Genomic DNA, 20,341 nt, shown 5'->3' on the forward strand with positions numbered 1-20,341 from the left:
TGATATTGGTCATCCATGACTACCTCGTTTTGTTTTACTTCTGAAAACTCTGCTGAGCAAGCCTATTCAGAAAGCGGCAACGAGCAGCACAGGAGGGGAGCCAGAACAGCTGAGAGAGTCCAAGGGAGCCATGGGATGCTGTAGGACAGACTGGGGCAGGAGAGGTGAGGCTTCACCACAGACAGGGACTCATAGCCAAAGAGGGGTCAAGAGAAGCATAAGGGCTCAAGAGACACCATCTGGAGAGACATCGGAGATGGTCTTTGAGACAGGACAGTAACACAATAAATGCATATTCAGGGTAGCTTGAAAAGGTTTCAGTTTGTAAACACAATTAGGCACTTCATTAAATTACACACCTCGAAAGCCTAGTCCAAAATCTCCCTAAATAAGCCTGAAGTGTTCCTACTGAGTTCTTTGGGCTCTTCATCAACTCTAGATGAGGAGGTAGACTTGCATGTCAGTCAGGCTGCAGGCACTGCAGCAGTCCATATTTTTCAATAATTTGGGGACCATGTGATAGTTTTCTCTTGCCATGGCTCCTGGACTGCAACACCTGCACTACAAATACCTGAAATACTTTTTTTCCCCCTAGTGCTACAGATAAAGAACATGCCGCTCTAAAGCAGTTACTTAAAATGCACAAAAAAATAAGTAATATAGCTGCTTTTTCTTGTTACACACTGTTTTATGTACCTGAAAGTCCTTTACAGCTAAGGTGCAAGAAAAAAAAATTTTTCTTGGTGATTTAGCTTAATTGGCTTTTAAATAAATTGCCAACAATCTGTGTCTTCTGAGGGCAACAAAATTATGAGTGCTTCCTGAGCTTACCTAGAATAATAGCGACTTTGTCTTAAGTCAAACAGCTCCTGCTTGGAGAGTCATTGTATGCAAACTGCTGAAAAACATTACCAAAAGCAAAATGGAGACAAAGAACCGCTGTTAGGAGGAGGATGTATCTAATCATAAAGTACACGACCTTATCAATCCATGCCATGACTCCATGATTCATCACTACCGAGCTCCTTAGCAAACCTTCCAGCCACCCCAGGGCAGTGTCCACCACGGAGGCCCCAGGGTGGGCAAGCTCACAGGAAGGCTGGAAAAGGAAAGCAGGGGAGAAGGGTTTCCCTTGAATCAGTCTCCAAATTCAGCACTGGTGCCCCACTAGCTAACCTCCCTGGGAGGCAGTCCTCCAAAATCAGGGACCGCTTTGCATGCAAACAGCTGCCAAGCATGCCTCTGGGGTTAGGGGCCCCAGAGACGGCTCCCCAGGTGGCATGCCCAACCAGCGTGATGAAGCCAGCACTCTAGCACTGAATGAAATAATACCTGCAGAGCTGGAAGTGGTTTTTAAGCACCTGGCTAGTATGGCTTGGGATTCTGACCCGGCATTGCCACACGTCACCTTGAAATATCCAGAGCTGCCCAAGGCTTGTTCTAGGATTTTCTATGTTTCATTACGTGGGGTATGAAGATAACTAGATGACTTAGTTATTGTGCATCTTGGAATTACACTCCCTACGCAGTATTTCTGACCCCACCAGCATGTTAGTACCCTGACTGTCAATTTATTGCACACTAAAAATTGTCAGGTGTACCAGCAGCACAGGATTGGACCACTGTAAATATAATAACTTTCGGGACTACCCTGAGGAACTGGTGTCTTTGCAGTTTCTTCCCCCAAACTAACAGCACAAAGCTGTCAATTTCACATTCTTCCTCAGAGGTGATTACAGACCAAGTCACGCTCCTTTGTATTTCAGTGCTAAATTACAGACGCCATTGGCGAAGGAATGTATGCATTATCATAGCTGCAGCATGACACTGGTTTGCAAAGCTCATGCTTTGCAAAGCAGCCGTCTTTTAACTTGGCTGCTTAAGCAAAATGTAATTTTTTCAACAACAGCCCCAGAACACACTCTAACCTGTTCTGAAATATGGAGCATCCAGCTACGGAAACAACACACACTGTCATATTAGCACTAGGAATGAAATACACTTGGTTAGAAAAATCACTTTCTGTGAAGAAGATTTTTTCTGCTTTTTGTTAGGCACTTTAGTACCTCACTTCATGCTTTTACAGTATCCCTGCTCCCCTAAATCGTATTTATACAAACAAAATTAATGGATTCAATGTCATGTTTACAGGAATACTTGATAATGTGCAAGCACGAAAGAAAAAGTAAAACTGCCTATGTTTCTCTACTCTGCTGTTATTTAGATGAGTAGACAACAAAAAGAAGTAAGCAATTCACAGGAGTTACAAGCTGTTAAAAAAACAGATTGTATCATTTACTGCACCTTTAGGGCAGCAGTGCTAAATAGTCCCCTAGAGGGTATTCATTCTTTCCCTATGTCTTTGCAATGATTCTGAAAAAGTTCCAGATAATGCCTTTTTTTATCTATCTGTAGGTAAAACTACACAAGCTAATAGATCCTGTAGCTGGTAAGATTTTTATTTTGCTGAACTCCAGTGCAGCAATGGGGAGGCACACGTACAGAAAAGCCCAGCATGGGTGCAGGTGCAGACTCCAACCAGGTTTTGGGTGTGCAGCCACCACCTTATCACACAGATGAGGTGCTCATGCCCTGCAGCCTGCCACTGGAGGGGCTAAGAGAAAGGTACGTCTCCTGTAGGCCCCAGCCTGGTAGCCCTTGAATGCATCTGCTCCCACTTCTGCCCAGCCATCGAGAGGCATGGCTGGCAGCTATGGCTTTCCTCTGCTCCTTGGGTCACCAGAAAAATGATACCCACTGCCTCCTGCAGGATTCACTCCCACCTCATGGGCTGATCAAAACACTGGCAGCCACGTTCCCAGGGAGGAGAACGGGCTGTGAGTGTGGCTCACCTGTACCATCCTCACCACGCTGGTGCTTCCCGCCAGTCCAGGTCTAGATGACAGCTCTCCTTTGCTGTGGACTACAGCATGGCAGCCTCAGCAGCCAACTTGCCTCATCCTTCAGACAGCTCTGGGGCCAGCCACACTGCACAGGGACGAGCTCCCGCAGCCAGCAGTGGCCAAGCTGGCGTGGCAGCTTGGGCCAGCTGGACTCAAGCACAGTTAACAAACCCGGGTTTCGAAAACAGCGGCACCGTCCGAGCGCCGTGCCACCCCCACAGGCACAAGCCCAGCCTCAGAGAGAGCTCATTAGTGTGGGCAAGGAGCCACAGGCTGCAGTTACACAAAGTCCAGCTGCAGAGATAACGGCAGCTATACATAGCCATACTAGGAACTGCAATCACTGTCGTGATAGCTCGAACATACCACCAGCTCCTTAACCAATCAGCAGCAGAACACCACTTTTTAAAACCAGTCTGCTAAAAAGGAGATGCCTATGAGGCAGTCCCTCCTACATTTTCACCAACCTCTACTTCCAAGCAAGAATTTACGGTACCTGAACACTTCAGTGACCTGCAAGACGCCTGCGGTATGATTTACATGCCCTATGAAGGCAGAGGTAAATCATTCCCTTTAAAATGTCCACTTCAAGCAAAGACGCCCCACGAGAAATGATCGTCCGGGTGAGCAGCGCTTGACATTTGCTGTGCTGTTTTGCAGCATTAGAATTAGCTCCCGTGCGCAGAGGGAACAAAGATCAGTGTACACAGCCGTCCAAATCCTAGCCTAATTACAATCATAAGATTTGCATAGCAAACAACAGTAATTTATCCCAGAGCAAAACTGTACTGCTCCGTTACCCCTGTTCAGCTTTCGTGTAGAGAAATGCTGCATACATACCTTGTGGACATTTTCTGTCTAATAGGAATTGCATGTGCAGCGTGTGAGTCTTGGTTCTCTCTACACAAAGGTACACAAGGTTCTGCTGCCCTGTGATTTGTTCTGCAGCACTTGTTGCTGGAAAAGCCTGAAAACCTTGTTCCACAATATAATTTATTTGGCAAAAATTCAAAGTACTCAATTAGCAAACAGTTAATCCCAAGTTATTTTCCCATTATTGTGGGCCACTGCCATGCACTTCATCTGTAAAAGTTCTTCATGAAAGCCTTTACATGTCCTAAGTTTGATATGCAAAGTGCATTTACAAAGGAGCTGAAACTCTTAACTGATTAATAATTCATCCTATTTACAGTATAGTAAAATAGAACTCGTTATAATTACCAGAATTCAGAAGATAAGAATTCTATTCAAATCCCAGTAACGCCTGGTATTTTGTCATGCTAAATTTTCTACTTTCACTTTTTACCTGTAATATCTGATTCCCTATTCCAACACAAAACGAGATGAACATTTCTTCAATGCCTGCTTTTCTTACACAACAAAACCTTGTAGTAGCAGAGAGTTACAACTGCTCAGCTCTGCATGGAGAAAAAGAACAAATAAACCAGGAAACTGCACTCCAGGCTCAGATTGCCATCATAATTGCTCACCTAAGCAAGGACTACAAACTTGCACATTCATGCACCACACAGTGTATCTGGGAAGCAGGTATTGTGTTTTCTATAACCCCGTACCCAAAATAACATCCCCCAGAAAAAGAAGGGGGGGGGGGGGCAGGGGAAGAAAGGAGATTGACTCCTAAGTGCTTGAAAGGAAAACTTTTGAGAGATTTCAAGCAGTGAGTCTCCATTGTCTTTGGCACACAGAGACCCTGAAGCCTCACAGTCTCTACCTGGTGGCACCAGCACAGATACTGTGGGACAAGCTGCTGGCGCAGCATCGGCTCCCCTGCTGAGGCCTTGCCCTGCTGGCTGCCATCCTCAGGCTTGCCAGCAAGTGGATTGGAGCCCCTGAGGTGCTGGTGGAGGGGGAGGAGTCCTGGTCCCGCACAGGGGTGAGCATCACCCTGTGAGTGAATGCCTACGACTCTTTTGGGGCCCCCTCTCCCCAGGGAGGAGAACAGTAGGTGGTTTGCAAACATCCCAGCAATCATTCTTAAACATATTCATAGGAACATGACATCACTCTACTAAAATGTAAAACTTAAAAAAATTAGTTACTATATCTGGAGACAGAAACAGAGAAATAAAACAGCAAACATGCCTTACTGCCACCCTGTTATGTTCTGACTGAACCAGCACGTTGAGCTAATTCCCTACAACTGGGACCCAGCACTGCAGGTGAGGCCACCCCTCAGGCATCCGGACCCAGATGCTAATCTGCAGTGAAACATTCCCTCACCTTGCCTCCATCCTCCCAGTGCCCTGCCTTCATTCCCAAGAGGAAAGAAGATTTGGATGGAGGGTACATCCTCAGGTCTCCAGCAGTGGGAGATCATCCATCAAGGCACCCACTCCTGCCTCACAGCAGTATGATCTTGTCCAGCACAGCTGTTGTTATGGAAGGACGCCTGTAGAAGGGAGACTCGGCACTTATCTGACTGTAAAGAAATCCTCTAATGCAAAGCACACGTGTATTTTCCTGGCAGACTTGAGTTTAAGTATGTAAACTCTTTAGAACTCCAAAACTATTTGTTATACAAACATATAAATGATAACAACAACTATGATTCATTATTAGTTCCTAATAGGGAGTAATCATGATGACAGTCGAGCACATCTGGGAACAGTGAGATTTTTTTCCTGGTGATCATGAAGTACTATGACAGGCATAGCCAGAAGGAATTTAACCAGCCTCCCATAAAAAGCCATCCTCCTGTCAACCCCAAAGAGGCTTTCTACCATGCTCCTTCTGTCTAGCAAATCTTAGAAGCAAAACAGTTAAGAGAACCCTCAAGGAGCACCGCCAGGCTGTGAAATTCAGCAATGTAACTGCACGTAGCAGCTTTAGCAGGAACCCATGAAGTCTGTGCAGCAGAAGGATACCCAAACTCTGCTGTAACTTATAAACTTCACAGCTAGGAGAGGAAAAAAAATACCTTACCTTCACTGTTTAAACACCTGAAAGGGCAGTGGCTTATAGGACTTTCCTGCAAACTTAAAGAAAAAAAAAAACCAAAACCAAACATCAGGGAAAGTATGTAGGTGTGTTTATCAAATCTAACTTCACTCTGCAGTCTGAGCAACTGGTTTATCAAAGTTCTTGGTAGGTTCATTCATCTAAAAATGACTTAACATCAAAGCATGGATTGATTGACTGAAATCTAATTTAAAAAAAATAATCTTTTCCTCGTTATTCTTGAGACTAAAACGTACGTGTCACATTTCTGGTACACCACATGGGGTTTGGTTGCTATCAGAACCCATATACATAACAAGTACAGTTCAAGTGAAGTCACTTCCCATAGTTTACATGTAATAGCTTCTAATCAGCGTGAACAAAGAGACTTCTCTCATTGCTGAAAGCTGAATACATTTCAAACAATCAAACTGAAAAATGCAGTTGGATTTTTCAGGGTTTTTTTTTTTTTTTCCTTCTCTCCCCCCTCCCTCCACTGGCTTGGCATGAAGTCATACAAAATTAGATCCAGAAACAAGGAAGGAGGTTAACAGCAAATTCACAGAAACAACTGCCATTTTTTACGAGAAACAGCCTCAGTCAGCATAGCCTGGTCCTAATGCCCAGAAAAAGCTGCCTGGGAGCCGAACCTTCTTGTTGCGTGCTGCTTATCTCCCCGCAGCAGTCAGCAGTGGCTTGTCCTAGTGTGAGGCTGTGGCTCCTGGCTGTGACACCGGCTTGCTTTAGGTTTTCACTAGTGCTGTCCAAACTGCACCTGCTTCCATGCTGCAGACAGTAAAACTAAAATCCTCCTGTCCACAGAAATACAGACAGCCATCAAGGGAGTCATATTCAAACTAATTATACATACCCTGTGGCTCCTGGGCCACATTTTGGACCCCCTGTAATCTATACATCCCATAGCAGAAATTTTACCTCCCACAGCAGAAGTAGCTTTAATTGGTCTCTAGCACTTCTCATTTGGGGAGATTTTTGGCAGGCTGGTTGATTTATTTTAGTGTCAGACCTTTTAGTGGATAACAGCATTGCTACTGTTATAATTTAACACAGACACCGGAATCTCCTATCTTTGTTCTAGCACAAAAAATCCCAAGCATGTATGTCTTCCTAAATGTATGTACATATAAATACACGTGCACACAGCCATACACACCATATCAAGTCCATCAATACAGTCAATAATTTTATTCATGGCAGGTCAACACCATGGTTTCAATTCTGATAAACGAAGTGCAGCGATTCTAATGACTAATGCTTAGCATTAACTAGTTGAAATATTTCCAGACCTTCCAACATTCCCTTAAAAGGGAACCTTAGATTGGGTCTCTCTCTCTCCTTCACTAAGCTTGGTTGTTAGTGGTCACCAAGTCCAGATGTCATCTGCAGGAGACTGCTGGACGGCTTGGTGACAAAAGCCACCTCTCCTTAGGAAACCAGCCCAAACTGATTCTTGCTCTTCCACTTGTGACACAACTTTCAACATGGACTTGCAGGAACTTTCCCAGCAAGCACACTAGCAGCTGGGATATATTTCCAGCTGCTTGCTGGTAGAACAAGCCAGCCAGGTAGACATGCCTGGAGAAGGAAATACGAGTTTACTGTAGGATGCAATGAGGAAGCCTAGCATGACAAAGCGAAGAGATGTTGTACTCATCCTGCAGGTGGAGAACTTGAGGTCTTTAGAGGCAGTTATAACTAAATGAAGCAAGCCTTAGCTACTGGGAATAAAAGCGCAGAGTAAAAGTCACAGGACCCACTTCTGCAGGTAGAAGTCTGTACACTCAGCTCTACTGGTGTGCAAATAGACATCTATGGAAGAAGGAAGTCTGTGTAGACAAGTGATACACGGACAGTTAGGACTGGTGGGGGCTGAGACCTTGGAGGGCCAACCCTGAAAGAACACTCCAATCCATATTACATTCAGTGGAAACTAAGTCTGAATAAAACTGCAAAATCCGTTAACTTTCTCAGTGAACCATCCAAACCTCCTCCTGGTATTCCAATTCACCCAAGAGAACAAACAAACAAAAAAGTTAATTTGTTTTTTTTACTAATGAATCCTAAAGCATATATTTAAAATACTGAAAGGTAGGAATCTTCTTTCAAAAGCATTGGGTTTTGTAAATGAAGGGTCATTAACAGCTTAGCAGAACATCTTTAGCTCTTACTATGCATCACCTTCATAACAGAGGACACAGCCAACAACTGTTATTACTTGCCTGATTTCCAACATGAAAAGGATGCTTGATTCCCAGCTTATCTGAGAACAAAACGGGTAGGAGACTCTCATAGTTGGCCTTTATGATCCTGTTAAATTATTCTCTTTTAAGGCATGAAGTGATTTCTCTAAAAAAACCCCATAGACATTGGGAAGCTCTGCTGCTGAACAGACTCAAAAATATATTTCTGTGAAAAAAATACTCACACATGCAAGTGTCATATCTGTGTTTCCATTTACTTGTTCTTTTTCCTAAGATCTAATATATACTTTTTTTCTACTCTAAAGACTTTCAGTGGGAACCATAAGATAATTATCTAACATCTTGACTCATATTGTACTAAAGAAATTACATCCACCTGAGTTTCTTTAACAGACTGATTAAGTAAAGATAATAAAGTTGGCAGCAACAGATTAGGCAGCAGTATAGTACACTTCCCTTACAGTAACTATTGTACTCAGACATAAGAACAGCCTTGAATCTAGTTCTCTAAAACAGAGGATTACCAAGGACGTTATTACAGAGTATTATTGGAGAATTACATCTGAGACCTGCAAAAATATGTGGATTTAGAAAAAAAATATGCAACTTTTTCTGCAGATGAAATATTCTAAAATCAGATAATGTATCTCCATAAAGCCCTATTTATTCTCCTGTTGACAGTCATCTCAGTCTGAGATTAAATAAAATCTGAACACTTTTCTGTATTTGTTTCTGATTAGTTTGTAGTTTCTTTAAAGTACTTCCAAAGGTCACAAAAATAAAAATAACAGTAGTCTCTATTACTAGAATGTAAGAAGCAACCTTGTAAAGCAAAATTGCAAAGAACTTGTTTTCATACTTTCCTAGCTTGAAAAGCAAGATCAACAGATGGTAAAGGCATCACCTTGGGGGAAATGTACTGTTCCTCAGATATGGATTTGCATAACCCTGGTCATTTAACATGCATATTTACTTAGAGCTGTGTATGATCACATATCCCACTTTGTATCTGGTATATCTCACTCTCTTGGTTGGAAACCAGTTCCTTCGTACTCCTTCCACTTCAACATTGGCAAGAGGTCACAACGATATTCATAAAGATCCTTGATGTTAGAAGAGGCAAAGGGACAACTGTCTTGCCAAAACATCCCCATGTGCTTCCCTACGTGCCTCTGCCTGAACACAGTCCAGTAAGTTAAACATAACACACTCTGCCTTGCCCTATCGTCCAAGTAACAGAGAACAAATGCCACCTTCCATGTCAGAGATGAATCATCTACTTTCTTCTCCATTATACTAAAATAGCTGTGATCAACTGAGCTTTCCTTGACCATAATTCTTTTCTATTTACACCATTACAACTACCCAGAATCCCTCACCAGTCAACATTTTCACGACATGCCTAGACTATAGCGGTAAAATGGCCTACAAACACACCTCCTTTCCAACTTGAATGTTAACTTTAAGTTAGCTTTAAATTTTAGCAGTTTCCAATGTCTGTCATGTATGAATACACATAAGTGAGGCCAAAAATCACTCTTCATGCATTTGGCTAACAATAATGACAACAGAGCTCACAAACACCAGTATCAGCCTACTTGAGCTCAATGTTTCACCACTGTCGAAATCATAAATGCATTTTGCTTTTTTTGCTTTTTTCTTTGAAAACCTTGGAAATTTGAAGGCAGGCACTACAAGCCATAATGCTGACACTCTGCAATTAAGCAATGTATTTTCATTTTCAAGATTGCAAAGTATTCTAAAGAAGGCATGTTTGCATATGAAGCCCCACTGCTTCCAAGAAAAACAGATAAGTTATCTCCTGCAGAGACTAGCAAAATGAGACAAAACTAGTTAAGATTACTAGCTCAAAGTCACCCAAAGCAAAAATGCCAGACTGAGGAACACAAACTACTCCAATAAACTTCTCAAGCATTTCCCCTGAAACAACGACGTTACTCAAGAGTTTTCAAACAACTGCACTCACGTGCAGACACTTTGAAGCAGGTTCGCAACACAAAACCAGCCATTCCGACTCACACGACAGTGATTATTCTGTTTGGAGCTTGTCCTTACACTAAAACTGACACAAGAAGAAATGACATTACTTAACTTTTTTTCCTGCAGTCATAAGTTGGCCATACCTGAAAGTTGTAACTACTTGAGCTCAGAAACTGTTTTCTTCAGTCACCACAGAAACTAATATAGAAACTCCGGCGATTTGTTCTCCTGTTTTCAGTAGAAAATTTACATATGAATTACACACCAAATTCCTTTGGTCTGATAAACTGTTCTGGACTTGCATGAAGAAAATACAGCTTCTCCATTATCACCCTCTTCTTGCTATTCTTTGCTGTCTTTACAAAAAACTGTACATCTAAAGACAGCAAGCATAGTGTTAAGTCCATTTCTTGCCTTAGGTCTACGCATAGAAACAGAGGTTTGGAAATATACCCATACATTTCAAGGGCTTTTAGATTCCTGGATTTTCTGCGAGACATGCCTGCCTGTTAGTCCCTGCCTTGCTTGTAAGTATTAACGCAACGATTTGTACCAGTCAAGAAATCATTTGATGCAGTTCAGCTATTCTCAAAACCAAAGAACTGCACATAACAGCCTACATAAACAACTGATGTTCAGGACCTGACTGCAAGACCCAAATACAAAATTATTTCTATTACTTTTCATATCATCGATCACCATTAGGAAGAGGACAAATGAACAAGCACAGCAGCTAGAAACAGCACAGGAGTCACTTAAGTGTTTCCCGTGAAAGAATACAATTCAAACATTGTTTCTGCACTTGAGAACACAAATGCAAACATTTCATAATTGCACTACATATGGGAAATCAAAACAATCCTTACCTTATTTAAAACGGCATTTTTAGTAAAAAGTCAGTCTATGCTAGTACAAGGTGGCAGAAACCATGCCATCCTCCTTCGGCAGACTTTTCCAAATGCCCCTGTGTTCAACTAAGTCTAACTTCGCTCTGTTTTGTTTCCCCAGGAGGACCCATTCAGCACCATGTGCTCCTTTTCAGCTGTCAATAAACAGAAGCAGTGAATTCCCCTGCACTTCACAAAGCTAGTTAGGCATAGCCATTCATTTCTTCAGGAAAACAGGGCATTGATTTCAGCAAATTCCCAGGGAGCAGCTACAACAAAGGGATCAAAGACCCACCTCCCTTCCTGTGCAGCTTTGGCTGGCCTGGCCAAGAGGAGCAGCGACAGGTTTCCTCAAGAGTGGGCTCAAGCCCCACAGACCACCGCGTGCTCCATTCACACCCATCGCCTTCCTACATTCCCGGGACAGCCCCCGGCGCTAACCGTGACAAACCCCTACATTCAGGCAGCATAATATACTGCACGCTAGTTCATCCAAGGATAGAAAGAAAAACAAGCTCCAAGGGAAGTCCATTGCTTTTCTGACCGGCCGAGCCTCAGTAGCTGCCAGACATTTTATAAACTTCTCTTTTTTTCCTTAGCTTCTCCATCTAAAACAGAGAAACACTTGCTACCTCAAATTCATCGTGCCAAAACTTCACTGGGATGTTGGCTTTTTTCAGTTTATTACCACAGGATTGAAGACTCAGCTGCTAGAATTGGAAGTCTAGCTGCAGCAGCCCTTGTATTGTGCAGCCACGACATTTTCTTTGTATAATTTGCCCCAGAAGGCAGCGTTATTTTTTCCTAGGAACTTAAGGGGTTTTGTTCTGGTTTGGTTAGATTTTTTTTTCTTTTTAATTATACATCTAGTCTTCATTAATGTGACCTGGAACAAGATTCTTAATCCTAGAATCTGACCTTGTATTTCATTAGTGAACGACGATGCTGTGGTCAGGCTTAGGGTCTGTGTGGTTAGGCTACATGCCTACTACTACACAGTAAGAGCCAGAAACTCTTCCCTGATGCTGAGACCACCTGGTATCAGCTCCACATGTCTAAACGCTCCTCACCTCCTTCCCTTTTCCCGCATAAACAGTTTGGTTCCATCCGGGTTCCTTACCTGGAACAGAGCCTGGTAGATGTTATCCCCAAAACACGCCATGGTGTTGCTTGTTAGCATAGGTCAGTACTAAGCTCATGGGCTGGCTCTGTACTATTTATTTATATAAAAACAGACGTAAGGATCTAGAGTCACTTCACATCTGTACAGATTTGCCATGTCGTTCTTTAGTGTTCTCCTGTGCACTGACATTTTTCCAAGGCACTACCTGGCTGTCACAAACCCCACATGCACGCGTACTACCACTAGCTGGAACCTGGAAAGTTCCCACAGCACTGGCATTGCCTTGAGGCTATTCAGACATCTCCAAGTGAGAAGACAAATGTCTATCCCTCTAGCATGACCGAGTATCACAGGACCTGCCACAGCACAAGCGGTACAATATCAAGACGACCAGGGACAGGTGGTAGGAATGACTGATCATTGCGCAGAAGACAGCTGAGGGCACAATGAAACACAGAACTGCAGAATTATCTAAATTGCAAGAGACCTGTGGAGATCAACTAGTCCAGCCTCTTGTTGAAAGCAGCCCTTAGGTTAGCATTACTCAGGGGCCTGCCAAGCCGTATCTCCAATATTTCCAGTGTGGGAAATTCTACCACTTCCCTGTGCAGCTTATTGCGATGTTCAATTGATCCCACGGTGAAAATACCCCTTACATCCAGGAGCATTTCCCTTGAAGCAACTTGTGGCCATCGCCTCTTGTCCTATGATGGTGTATGCTTGGGGAAAGACTGCTTCCACCTTATACTCCAAATCTACCATTTTTGTACTGGAAGGCCATGACCAGATCCCCCTAATGCCTTCTCAAGGCTGAGAACGTGCCCTGTTCCCTGGCTGAACAGAGAGCTTTTGTTGGGACTCAGGAAAAAAAGGAGAGTTTACCACTTTTGGAGGAAGGGGCAGGCAACTCAAGAAGAGTACAGGGATCTCGTTAGGTCATGCAGAGAGAAAATTAGAAAGGCAAAAGGCCAGCCGGAACTCAATCTGGCCACTGTTGTGAGAGATAACAAAAAATGTTTTTACAAATACATTAACAAAGAGAGAGCCAAGGAGAATCTCCATCCTCTCTTGGATGTGAGAGGGATCATTGCCACTAAGGATGAGGAAAAGGGTGAGGTACTTAATGCCTTCTTTGCCTCAGTCTTTAACAGTCAGACCAGTTACCCACAGGGTATTCAGCCCCCTGAGCTGGAAAGCAGGGACAGGGAGCAGAATAAAACCCCCATAATCCAGGAGGAAGGAGTTTATGACCTGCTGCACCACCTGGACACTCACAAGTCTATGGGGCCAGATGGGATCCACCCGAAAGTGCTGAGGGAGCTGGCGGAGGAGCTTGCCAAGCCACTCTCCATCATTTATCAGCAGTCCTGGTTAACAGGGGAGGTCCCAGATGACTGGAGACTGGCTGATGTGATGCCCATCTACAAGAAGGGCTGGAAGGAGGATCCAAGGACCTACAGGCCAGTCAGCCTGACCTCAGTATCAGGGAAGGTCATAGAGTGGTTCATCTTGAGTACGCTCACCAGGTATGTGCAGGACAACCAGGGGATCAGGCCCAGCCATCATGGGTTCATGAAAGGCAGGTCCTGCCTGACCAACCTGATCTCCTTCTATGACCAGGTGACCCACCTAGTGGATGAGGGAAAGGCTGTGGATTTTGTCTACCTGGACTTTAGCAAAGCCTCTGACACTGTCTCCCACAGCATCCTCCTGGAGAAGCTGGCGGCTCATGGCTTGGACAGGTGTACTCTTTGCTGGGTAAACAACTGGCTGGATGGCCGAGCCCAGAGAGTGGTGGTGAATGGAGTTAAATCCAGTTTGCGGCCAGTCACAAGCGGTGTTTGCCAGGGCTCAGTGTTGGGGCCAGTCTTGTTTAATATCTTTATCAATGATCTGTACAAGGGGATCAAGTGCGCCCTCCTTAAGTTTGCAGACGACAACAAATTGGGCAAGAGTGCCAATCTGCTTGAGGGTAGGAAGGCTCTACAGAAGAACCTGGACAGGCTGGATTGATGGGCCAAGGCCAATTGTATGAGGTTTAAGAAGGGCAAGTGCCGGGTCCTGCACTTGGGTCACAACAACCCCATGCAACGCTACAGGCTGGGGAAGAGTGGCTGGAGAGCTGCCTGGCAGAAAAGGACCTGGGGGTGCTGGTTGACAGCCAACTGAACATGAGCCAGCAGTGTGCCCAGGTGGCCAAGAAAGCCAACAGCATCCTGGCTTGTATCAGGAATAGCATGGCCAGCAGGAGGGGAGTGATCATCCCCCTGTACTGGGCACTGGTGAGGCCGCACCTCGAATCCTGTGTTCAGTTTTGAGCCCCTCAGTACAAGAAGGTCATTGCGTTGCTGGAGCATGTCCAGAGAAGGGCAACGAAGCTGGTGAAGGGTCTAGAGCACAAGGTTTATGAGAAGCGGCTGAGGGAACTGGGGTTGTTTAGTCTGGAGGAGAGAGGCTGAGGGGAGACCTTCTTGCTCTCTACAGCTACCTGAAAGGAGGTTGTAGTGAGGTGGGTGTTGGTCTCTTGCCCCAAGTCACTAGTGATAGGACAAGAGGAAATGGTCTCAAGCTGTGTCAGGGGAGGTTTAGATTGGATATTAGGAAAAATTTCTTTACTGAAAGAATGGTCAGGCATTGGCACAGGCTGCCCAGAGAGGTGGTGGAGTCACCATCCCTGGAGGTGTTCAAAAAACATGTAGGTGTGGCACTTCAGGACATGGTTTAGGAGGCATGGTGGTGCTGGGTTGATGGTTAGACTTGATGATCTTAGAGGTCTTTTCCAAGCTTAATGATTCTATGACAGTATGATTCTCTTCTCCAGGCTGAGCCCACACAATTCCTTAAACCCCTACTCAGGTGACACCTCCTCTAATCCACTGATCATTAGGAAAAACGTGAGAAAGGTGCTGACACTGAGCTGAAGAGAGAGAAATGAAACTGCCAGGGCATAAATTAGCTAAAACAGTCAAACCAGCTTAAAAGTCTGAGTAGAGTTGAGGAGTCAAAAGAGATTTTGACAAGGACCACGGTGCAGACACCCTACCCTCTCTCCTTTCTTTAACATTTCACTCCTGACAGCAGTTTTGCCTGTTGTATACAATACAATAAGGCATATTACATTCCTCATTTTGGAGTTCTCTCTGTATCTAAATGGTAAATTAAGTCATGCCCCAAAACTGCCAGTTATCAGTTAAAGCTCAAAAAATGCACTTTCACAAGTAACTTGATCTTGAAGTATAGATATCGCCTCCACAAGTAGCTTCTATCTGCCAGTAAGCCACTGATATTTTTGTATTGCTTAACTGATTACAGTCATTGACAACAAAAAAAATGTGTTCGTTGTTCCTCTGAGTAAGTACTGGACACTGATAAAATGGGTTTCTGAAATTCCCTTCTCTTATACTGCATAGTGTAGAGCTGGGCAGCCCTCGGCAGTAAAAAAATGGCAGCTGAGGCATCGGAGGAACTCCAAAAGAAAGCATGTAGACCAGATCAATAACCATAGAAATTGTGCTTAATGCTGCAGATGGCTTCGGCTGGAGTGAGAGAGTGCGAGTATTGAGAAGACCTGAGCACTAGTTTTCTGTGGTAGTTACAACAGCAAAGTATGAGGATATGCCACTTGCATATTCTTTGCTGTTGAAAAAGAAGGGTGGATAATAGCGATGAGGCACGGGATTTGGATGTGACTTGGATAATGATGCCTTGGAAACACAGGAGTTAAATTCACAAAGTGATTAAAAAACCCCAAGCACATCACTCAGTAGTAATCTGGGATGGCATTTGTGCCAAAGATAGATAAAACATTTTAGATAGAATTGTAATTTTAAGTCTCAATGAACCAGTCTGTTCTTATACATGGGCCAGATTTTTACAATTTTACTCATATTAAGTCATGCTTCATTCCAAGAATAATCCCGTTGATTATAATGGTAATATTGTTCCACAGATGTCTCAGAAGAAACGCAAATGTAAAAGCAGACTTTATACTTAAGATAAAAGGCATCAATCATGAGCACATCTGGGAATCCGATAAAAACATATGGTACAAAAAATCACTGTGGGATGACAGAAATGTACTTACATAGCAGGTCTGTGGACATGTTTACAGATCAGGCAAAGGAAACCTACATAAAATAAATGAAAAAAGAATGATCAGTTTTCTGAACTAACACTATTAATGTTTAAACCTCATGCTAGTTATCATATGCATAGTTTTTTAGTTCCTTAGGAAATGAGGAGAACATCTAGGGAAATCTAACAAGGAAGAATTTCAATTTGTAGAGGAAAAGAGTAAGTCCATCTATTTTTTACTCCTTAATAAATGATTCCACTTCATTTGACAAACAATGTGAACTCACAATATTAATGCAATGCATTTTAATTAAGAGCAGTTCACTGTATCCCACGTCTTCATTAACATTTATTATTAGAACAGAATTTTCAGGCGCCATGTACTTTACTCCATTGCACGCGATTCTGTGCTTAAGCCTGCTATTTCTGGTATTCCTCTCAAGAGTTCTCACCCTTGCAAAGTCAAAGGGAATATTAACTAGATATAGGACACGACATTCTGTTGGCTCTCTTGAAAGACTCCTGGAGACTTCTAGCTTTCTGCTGAACTCTGTTCAGCTTGTTCCCTTCCCACTCATCTGCTGTTTGACTGAAATTTTACTATTATCACATAGGAACAGAGTCTGAGTTTTCTGCAGCTGTCTGAACAGTCTCCAGCACAGTGGGATCCCAATGTGTGGATAAGGCTACTGGGAGCGACAGTAATAATAAGGTGGCATGCAAATAACAGCACAAATCACATCAGCCTATGCCATTTTGTCGTGTCCTGTACAAATCTCAAAAATTTCAGGCAGTGTTTGAAGGTGTATGTATATGATTTAGGGGCAAAACTTAACTCTGATGAAGACAACATTATTTTGTTGTGGACTGAAATGGGTCAAAGAAAACATCTTCATTTTTAAAAATACAATGATTGTTAGTAAGATGCTTCCAAATTAATTGGAGCTGGTTGGGAGAACGGAAGAGGAGTATGGAAGAGGGCAATAAAGATGACAGGAAAAATGGATGGCAAAGAATAATGAGAACCAAGAAGGAAACAGACCCAAGGAGAGTCAAGAAGCGGTAAGACTAGGTGAATGCAGAGCATGATGAGGCAGAGAGAAGTCAGTGGCCTGCTGATGAGAACTTGCCAAGGAAGAAGCTGTGACTCTGCCAGGTTGTCCATAAGCAGGCTGAGGAAGCTGAGATCCAGCTATCTGCTGAAATCTATGAGCATGCTGTAGTGCCATTTTCAAGTTTGAAAAGACTAAGACAACACTTCTAGTGATCCACTGCAAGCACCTAAGTTGCCATTTTAGCTTGAGGATGTGCCATTTGTCCCTGCATACAAAAGCAGCAATGCCGAGCACTCCCCCCAGCATTTATTCAACAGTGATGTACATACATCTCATCACTACTGGGCAATGTAACAAGTATGCTGATTACATTAGCAAGCTAACAATTAATAAACTTACATATCCTCGTTTAAGTGCTCACAGACCCAATCCCAAGACCAAGGGCCAAGACACACAGTAAATCAGACTTGCTGTCTCACCATGTGTCTCACCACAACATAATCAACCCCCCAAGGATTTAAATTGTCAAATCCTAGCATAAAAGACAATACGTAAAGAAAATAACTTTCATAGATGCTCTGCACTCTGGAATTTGGAAGACTTCTGATGTCAAAATACTAAGACCTGCCTGGTCTTTCCTTGTCACATGCTTAAACATGTCTTTCAAGCCTATTCTGCTTTCATCAAACAGAAGACAAGTACAAGCGTTGCGTTGTAAAGAGCTATTCGCAGTGGTGGGTGCCGAGGGGTAGCTGATAGGTACAATGTAGTCTTTAATGCAGAAAATTCATATTTTCAACACAAACCCCAAAAGACTCGTCCCACCTTTGGGCTGCACACATTCCATAACATCAGTAGGATAAAGCTGACAGGGAGCAGCTCATCAGAGAACCTCAGCAGGGAAGACACTACAAGGAAAGATGCTTGATTGCCTGTGCACAAGCGTCCTGTGTCTTTTGAGGTGCCCTAGGACATTTGAAGCACCCAGATGAGGCAGATAGCTATAATATTGATTATACAGGAAAAACAGTCCATCCTGGACCAGGAGCTAGAAGCCAGGCCAGGCTACCCAGGACATCTCAGGCAGCACTAGACACTTATGTTTCAGCAAATTAATCAAGTCCTACACTATTGCAGTTTGATTGTTTTTGCAAGAAACCAGGCAGAGAACAGGCAAACTGCTGGTACATCACTTCTGTCTGAGGTAAAGGGGATTGCAGATGAGGCACAAAACACAAGTGCCAGCACATCAACTTCTCTTCTGTAACCTCTGTCCTCTGCCAAAACAGCTTCCTCCGGTGAACACACAGCTTATAAACTGGCTCTTGTCTCTGACTGGGACTGTGTGTAGATGTGAGAGCAAAGCAGTAAAGGGGCCCACACGCTAAAAGGACATCAGCAAGTCCTCTTTCCAGGTGAAAACAGCCATGCTGAGAGCAGGCTTTCTAAGCAGCAAGTGTCCTTTCTCTGGAGATTCCATCGGCCACAAAACAACATTCTTTCTGCAAAAAAACTACTCTGCAGTTTGACTCCATTCTGGCTGAGAGCAGGGCACCTGTCTGTGGTGTTAATTTCTACGAATTTAGGCCTTGCAGAGGGAACAGTGGACTTTAATGGCATCCATATGTGACTGTACACATGTCAACCTTTGTCATCCCCAGAAACAACAGGCTACATGTTGTCACTGTCAAAGCAGTGCCATCAACTAATAAAGATTTCATCCCCCCACTCAATTACTACGCAAAATGATTTAATTTTGCCGGCATTCAATCTGTGAGGCAATTACCTGGTAAACCACCACAACACAACAAGTTATCTCCTTCTATATGGTTTGAGTTAGTAGTATACCTTCATCCTCCCACATCTGGTCTGCAGCAGCCTCCTGTCATGAGAAAGTCCAGCCTCAGTCCATCCTCTCCCCGTCCCTCACACATCTGCCATCCAGCCATGTTTCAGTGACTCTGTGGTCCACGGAAACCCCAATTAAGGTTTGGTTGAATTGTTCTGTAGTCTCACTTTGGTGGTAGAGGAAGGGGCATGGAGAAGAAGGAGCACATACACCAGCTGGGACAGAAAACCATACCTCTTGACACAGACTATGACAGGTCAGAATGACATCAGAGGGACTCAGATGAAGAGCAGCACAGCCCAGAGCAACACAAACACCTATGAGACACCTCCCTGCAATCAAAAGGCTAATCTGCTGCTGGGGTGGGTGCAGCTATCAGAAGCACGAGAGGTTCTCCATTCACTTATTACTCAGAAGTGGCTACAAAAACCAGAGCAGAAAAGTGATATTGCACAGGTTGGCTCTTCCCCCCCATTCCTTTTGCCCATGCTGATAGGGCTGCCTTCTCCTGTGGTCTGGAGCCAGGAAGGAATCAGTCTGTGACACTGTCATCTATCTACCTTCTTCCCCTCACAGCATTAAAGGCGCTTACTAGTACAGGCAGATCACCTAGTATAGAGCTCTGCTCCTAACAGTCCTCATAGCATGTGGTCAAAGGTACAAGAGTCTGCTGTAGAAGATTTGCCCTAGAGAATGAGGGCATTGTGAAGAGGATAACCATAAACCACCAAAGTGTTTTTCTCCACAGCCCATCAAATCCTGGGAAACTTTCTCCTTTTTCCCCCCCTGTACAGTCCTCTGATAAAGCAGCATTAGCAGCAACTTGGTAGTGCCCAAGTCCAGCCCTTGGGAAGGACACAGAGACTACAGACCAAGAGGGAACACATACGTGAGGGCATCCCAGTCACTGCAACACAAGCCACTTGCAGAACAACAGAGCAGCAGGTACACCAACACAAAGAACTGTTCCTCTTCTGGCAGTCAGTCAGAACTTGTCTTTGACAGGGCGAGGATAAGCACAGCAAGGTGTATTTGCAGAGGCAAGGGAGTGGAAGCAGAACTACAAGCTCCTTCATAAGCTAAGCCAGCTCTTCCCCAGTTACCCTCATCGTGGACCCAGAACTACCTGTCCTCCTAGCTGCAGAAAAATCACCACCATAAATCCCTCTCCTGCTTCTAGGTCAACCCTCTGGTGCATGAGGGCACCTCTTGTGCAGTATATTGCCCCCTCAACCAAGGGGGCTCCCACACATGCAGAGTCATGGCAGC

At 43.9% G+C, this 20,341-nt stretch overlaps 1 protein-coding gene across 3 annotated transcripts in view; it reads right to left on the reverse strand.

Moving 5' to 3' along the window:
- PLAGL1 (PLAG1 like zinc finger 1) overlaps nt 1–20,341 on the reverse strand; it is a 51,485-nt gene that overhangs the window by 14,786 nt on the left and 16,358 nt on the right. The window contains exons 1-2 of one of the 3 annotated variants that reach the window (XM_075087822.1): nt 16,179–16,215; nt 5,847–5,899 (exon numbers count right to left, since the gene is read on the reverse strand). Coding sequence is in view for 2 of the 3 variants with exons in the window: in XM_075087819.1 (XP_074943920.1) it covers nt 5,145–5,241 (97 nt within the window). In the remaining variant the exon portion in view is untranslated. Of the gene's footprint in view, nt 1–5,144; nt 5,288–5,846; nt 5,900–16,178; nt 16,222–20,341 lie in introns of those variants that run through there. The other 2 variants (XM_075087821.1, XM_075087819.1) reach the window with 2 other exon arrangements.

This window comes from Phalacrocorax aristotelis, chromosome 3 (assembly GCF_949628215.1).
Source record: "Phalacrocorax aristotelis chromosome 3, bGulAri2.1, whole genome shotgun sequence".
Classification (NCBI taxonomy): Eukaryota; Metazoa; Chordata; class Aves; order Suliformes; family Phalacrocoracidae; genus Phalacrocorax; species Phalacrocorax aristotelis.